A 6,000-nucleotide genomic window follows, 5' to 3' on the forward strand; every position below is an offset into this window, starting at 1 on the left:
CCCTAAACAAGGCCATGAGAGAGAGTGTTTCTTCCAGCAAAGTCCTGTTCCTAGACCACTGTCTCCTAAATGAGGCATAAGGCCCCACAGTCAGACCCAAAGGCTATTTTTGCCTTTGCCACGCTGAAGAATCCAGGTCTGGTGTGAGCTGGAGTTGAGGGACACGTCCAGTTTAAAGACATGGGTGGCCCAAGCAGGCCAGAGAGAGAGGTCACTGTGCACAGAGAGAAGAAAGGCCCAGCAGAAGATAAAAAAGAAAGAGAAGAGTCCGTTTTGATGAGTCAAAGTGAGGGAAGCCAGGTCACCCATAGCGTCCCTGGGGTGTTGGCCCCAGGGGCAGACGGAGCCGTCAATCACAGCCACAGAAAAGGCTTAGGGGGACTCTCAAAGCTGTGGAATTAACTCTATTGCTGCAGAGCCAATGTGTCTCACCAGCAGCTGAACAGGAGGCCCTTCGAGGCAGGGGGCTCCAGCCCTTAAAGGGATGAGAGGAATGTAAAGTGTGAAAACATCTGAACCCGCTTCTGCCCGGCCCAGCTGCATGGCCTGGAAACGGGGGCGGGATTCACAGCCAGGGGCCCCAGCCCCCTCCCTCCCCCTCCCCCTCCGGTTAATGAAACCAGCATGGGGATCCTAATAACTGATCAAAGCCCATCCAGCTTCCCCAGATGTCCGCTCCCCTGGCTCCGTGCAGAGGGGGAATGATGCCGGGACAGGGAGGGAAAGAAGGTACTCAGAGGGCAAGAGAGACGGGTCTGACCTCCCCCGACACGGCTGGCCCAGCCTTAGCCTTCCTGGTACAAGATGGGTATCTCCAAGCACAGCGTCCTGCGCTCCTGAACACCATTCTCCTGGCTCTGAGGGTTGCAGAAGGATGCAGGGAGACAGAGGGTCCCAAGCAAGTGCTTGACTTCCTTCTGAAATGAGCTTCCCATACTGGTCCTGGACTGAGAGTTTTGCCTTTCTTGTCTCCCTCTGGTCAATAACGAGGCTGCATCCTTGGTGAACTACCAGAACCCTTTTAATATCACCCATCGTGATGTCATGCTACATAAGCACCCAGCTACTTGCGTAGCAGTCGGTTCCTAATCCAAACTGCGAACTGAGTGCCCACATTCACGCGGGGCTGTGCCTAGTGGCTCAGGCTGGATCCCGCTAGGATTTCTGCTTTCTAGTCAAATGCTCACGCGGCCCACATGCTGGGGACACGCAGACAGAGGAGCACTGAATACATACACATATAGACCAGATAAAATGTTTGTCTTGCCTATAAGCCCAGGGCAAAGGTATTTGTGGAACAGCAGGTATGTGTCTGTGTTTGCGGAAGAGTGGGGGGAGGTTGCTGATAGCAGGAGTTTGTGCGTGTTGTATGGAGGGGGGTGTTTAAGGTGAGGGTAGGGAAGCTGCTGCCTCCTCCAGTAAACCTAACAGTTTCCTAAAACTGCTGGTGGAGCTACAGAGGGAGAACTCTGCTTGGTGGGTGGTGTTGCCCATGGAGTGTTACAGGAAATGGGAGAACCTGAATGACATTTCAGAGGTGGAGAGAGTGCATGGATGACGTGAGAGGGTGGTGGTGTTACCACGAAAATTCTGGGAGGAAGACTGGAGTGGTACTTGCCGGGAGAGGGGGACAATAGCAGAGGATCCCATCAGGATCAGGGGAGGTGCTGGGGTGGTGAGAGGAGGGATTGGGAAAATCCAGGTGACGGATGGCCAGGCTGAGGCAGAGATGCAAAGGAACGGAAGAGTGATGTAGGCACTGAATGGAGGGACCACATGCCTAGCTCATATCCAGGTCTCCCTGGAGACAATGTTTTCATTAAACTATCATCGTAGAATTCCCACAGTCCCCATGACTTGCTCTACCTCTTGGGGCATAAAGTGAGGGTCTGGATCAAGGACTCAGGTGCATCATGCCGGAATTGAGGTACAGGAGGTGGACAGCAGAGGGCGCTGTGACTCTGACAGTATTTAACAGGGAGCCACCAGAAGGAGGAAGCAGGCCACAGGAAGGGTTCCAGTGGGTTGTTGCTTTTGTATTTTCTAAACTTATGATCTGCCTTTAGTGTACAATAAACACAGAGCGACATCCTTACAAGTAATCATGGAGTGTCCCCAGGACGGACTGGAACAGAACTGAGGGGCCAGAAGCTGCTTAGCTGTCATACCACTTGCCTTGTGCCCAAATAGCATGGGGCCATAACCATTAATGCTTCTGGACTAAAATGGGAAGAAGAAAAAGCCTCCTTCATTTTTAATAACTTTATTCCCCAAACTTCAAAAATGAAATTGCCAAGTTAAGAACTTGCCTTGAAAAAAAAATTCTAATTTATTATAAAGAAGGTCCGGGGCTTGGGAATTTTTTAATGCAGATTCCTAATTTTCCAAAGTGAGATTCTCCTGTGCATTTGAATAGATTATGCTCGGTATTGCTAGCCCTTAGCACAACGGGAACATTATTAAAACGACTGCATGGGTCTCAGAGGAAGGGCCCTGCTTCTCCCTTCCTTTTTCATTTTGGGGACTTTGTAGCAGAGACTGTCCATTTCTACCTGTGGCAGAAACTGGGTTTCTGAGGAGGTGATAAAGAGATGTGCTCAGGGGCTTCCCTGGTGGTGCAGTGGTTGGGAGTCCGCCTGCTGATGCAGGGGACACGGGTTCATGCCCCAGCCCAGGAAGATCCCACATGCCGCGGAGCAGCTGGGCCCGTGAGCCATGGCCGCTGAGCCTGCGCGTCCGGAGCCTGTGCTCCACAACCGGAGAGGCCACAACAGTGAGAGGCCCACGTATCACAAAAAAAAAAAAAAAAGAGAGAGAGATGTGCTCAGCAGTCCAGGCCTTGAGAAAGCAAGTCATACTGGGTCCAAAAGTAATGAGATTAGACCTGAAGGAATGAACAGGAAGTGGGGGATCCCCTCCAGAGAGCCCCGTTTAGGAAGTGATTCCCCTGTGTGCCTGGCCCACACTCCTACTGGGCCCGGCTTCCCTGAGAACACTGAGTGTCAAAAAGCGGCTGATTCGCCAGGGTGATGAGCTTCGCCTGAGAAGCGGGGCTCAGCCTCTGACAGCACAAAGGGAAGAAGGCAGGAGGAAGAACAAGTTCCCCAGCAGAAAACGCATGGAAGACAGTCCCATGTGGCAGCCACTCCCAGAAGCCCCGAAGAGTGGAGAGAAGGGCGCCCCGAAAGCCAGCTGGCCTCCAAGTCTAGCACTCTGGAGAGAACAGCCCTTCCCCGTGAGTCAGAAGACTTTGTCCTGCAGACCTCACCCACGTCCTCCACCCCACCCATTCCATCCATGCCCTAAGTTCTCCCCATGATCCCCCATCCTGGTCAGTTTCCTTGGGAACCAGTTTGGCTCAGGGAAGGCCCATGGGAATCTAGCCACAGCCCAGTGGCCTAGCCGAGGCCATAAAGACCCCAGGCCTTGGCCTGGTCACTTTCCCATGGACACTGAGACTTCATTCCTGGACCGCTGGGGTTACAGGGAGATGTGTGGCTTCCCCGGAACAAATTATTCCTTGGCCGTATATGTGAGTATTTTCGATGGTGAGGTTCTGGTGGCTCCTCAGAGAAGAGAGCCTTGGGACAGCCCCTGCGTTGGGCTTCTGCTCTGAGGCCTTGGATGGGGGACTGGAGCCTTCCTTCCTCCCCCAAAAGGCTAGAGCACCTCAGTGGTGGCTTCCGGGGAGCTGAGCGCCTTAGGGCTGCAATCTCACCTCCCCACCTCCCTCGGCAGCTGGGATGGGTGAATCCTCAGCTGTATGCTGAGGTTTCTCTACTTCACTGCACCTGGGTCAGCACTTTTGGACAACACAGGCCCTCGCTGCAGCTCTCCTGCTAATGCCCACCAAACCCAAACTTCTCCCAGGAAGGCAAAACAGGGGGTGGGGCCGGAGGCAGAGAGGCAGCCGCCGCCAGCTGTGCCAATCCAGTGCTCTCTGACCTCTTGGCCCTACCCTGGTCTGTCCCTGAGCCTTGGGGATGGGAGTGTGGGCCTCGGCACCTACCACCTGTTAAACACAGGCAGTGTCCCGGTTGCCATACCCCAGTCCCACTGTGGAGCTCGGAGACCAGCATCCAGCTACAAAAGAACTGGAGCTGCTGTTCCTGCCTCTTCATCAATACCCCAGGTTCCCCAGCACTGCCTAAGCAGACAGCAGATGGGTCTGGTCTACTGAGGAAGGATGGTGCGTGTTCCCCATTATGGCCCTTACGTTCCTAGGTCTCCACTGGTCCAGGCCGACTTGGTTCTGACTACAGAGGGAAAGGTCCTGACATAGCTGCACACCTGGAAGCTTTCAAACAGAGGAACTGTACAAACGCCAAGTCCAACCCACGGTCGTTTGTGGAGAGCTACTGACGTGAACAGAGGGTCTGCTGAAGCTGAGGTCAGGGTGGGAAGAGCCCAGGAAGGAGCACGGAGTTGACACCTGGGAGCGGGGTCGGGGGTGGGACAAAAGGACGTGCGCTCAGAGGTCAGTGCTTCTGCACTTATACAGGGGTAGGAGTCAGTGGGGGTCCGCGTGCTGGACACCCTGTAGAGCAGTCATTTCATGGGCGGATAACAGGACGGATAGGGCAGCACCGTATGCTCACACCAGGCTGCGGGTGTCAGGGCCACAGGACCTAAAGTGATGCACCCTGGGTCTGCGTCTTCGTGTCCCTTCCATATGGCACAGAGCTTCCCTGTGGTCAGGAGAAGGGCTGTGTCTGAAAGCCTAATGAGTGATGGATAGCAGAGCTGGGCAAAGACCAGCGATGGAGAAAAAATGAGAATGATGGCCTGGTACACAGTAGGCGCTCACTGCACATTTGTGAAATGAATAAAGGAATACTCTAGCTGGGTGCATTTCACATTATACGTACTCAATTAATAGTAGAGAAAACAGGGAAGTGCGGAGGTGGAGGCTTCTGTGAACGCACAGCCTCATGATGAACTCTGAGTCTCAAAGAACCAAGCGTGGAGGGAAGGCGCACACGCGGAAGCAAAGTTCAGAAGTGACTGGTCTCAAGGACTTCCAGAGAGCAACCCACAGAAGCTGGGCCAGGCTTCCAGAGGAGGAGAGGAGAGAACAGGAAGACAGGGTGGCCTGCAGGAGGTGCAGCCAGCCTGGGAGTCTCGGAAGAACCCGGGCGGACCCCGCCGTGTCTGAGCTGAGGGATGGAAACTGGGAACCCGAGGAAAGGATGGGAGAGTGTAGAGAAACAGTCCTGGCCATTTTCTGGATAGAAGCTGACAGAGTCCTGAAGAGAAGGGAGATTCCTCCAATAGGCAGGCAGAGACCAGTGACTAGGGCGATCCGGCAGAGGAAACCTCTGATCAAGAGTTTCCCCAAACACTCAGAGGCACACTTGATTTACCTGTACCTGGGTCTCCCCGAGTTCGGGGTTCAGTGTGTCTGTCTGACGTCTGCTCTGAGCAGTGAGTGGGGGTGGGAGTGTGTGGCACAGGACCATGACTAGGTGCAGCACCCTGGGATGCCACGGTCCTCCATGCCGGTGACAGCTCCTCAGGTGGGATCTGAACCCAGGGCTTTGCCAAGGGCGTGACTCCCTTCAGGGGTCTGGCTTTGCCGGGCTCTCTCAGAGAGGCGCCCCAGGCCGGGCAGGGGAAGAGCTGAGGGAGGCCTGGCCCTGCCCTCCGCCCCCGGGAAGGCCACCACACCCCTCCCGGCGGTCAGTCACACTCACCTGTGGGCTGTCCTGGTAGGGAGGGGGAGGGACATTCTGCGTGGCCATCATCGTCAGAGCGGGGGCTGGGGAGGCATGTTGCATCATGGGATGGATTCACATGGAGGATCTGTGGCGGGAGAAACGGGGCCGCACCGTTAATAGCTGAGCGCAGGGAGCCCCAGGGACCAGCGGCTGGACATGCTCCCAGGCTGGGCCACCAGGATTGACTGGATACAGCAAGGGCTGTAAAACAACCTGTGCACCCGCAGCCCTGCTTTGTTCAGTACCAGCTCTGGCCTGGGCGGGGGGCGGGACTTGGCTGGTG

The 6,000-nt window shown here is 55.2% G+C and overlaps 1 protein-coding gene across 1 annotated transcript in view; it reads right to left on the minus strand.

Moving 5' to 3' along the window:
• The window catches only part of PKNOX2 (PBX/knotted 1 homeobox 2), a 186,039-nt gene that overhangs the window by 70,316 nt on the left and 109,723 nt on the right, over window positions 1-6,000 (minus strand). Inside the window, exon 3 of the mRNA XM_027081894.1 lies at window positions 5,694-5,802. Within this exon, the coding sequence (XP_026937695.1) occupies window positions 5,694-5,780 (87 nt within the window). The 5' untranslated portion in view covers window positions 5,781-5,802. The remainder of the gene's footprint in view (window positions 1-5,693; window positions 5,803-6,000) is intronic.

Source organism: Aethalodelphis obliquidens, unplaced genomic scaffold (assembly GCF_003676395.1).
Source record: "Aethalodelphis obliquidens isolate GAN/ISIS:26980383/991018 unplaced genomic scaffold, ASM367639v1 scaffold46, whole genome shotgun sequence".
Classification (NCBI taxonomy): Eukaryota; Metazoa; Chordata; class Mammalia; order Artiodactyla; family Delphinidae; genus Aethalodelphis; species Aethalodelphis obliquidens.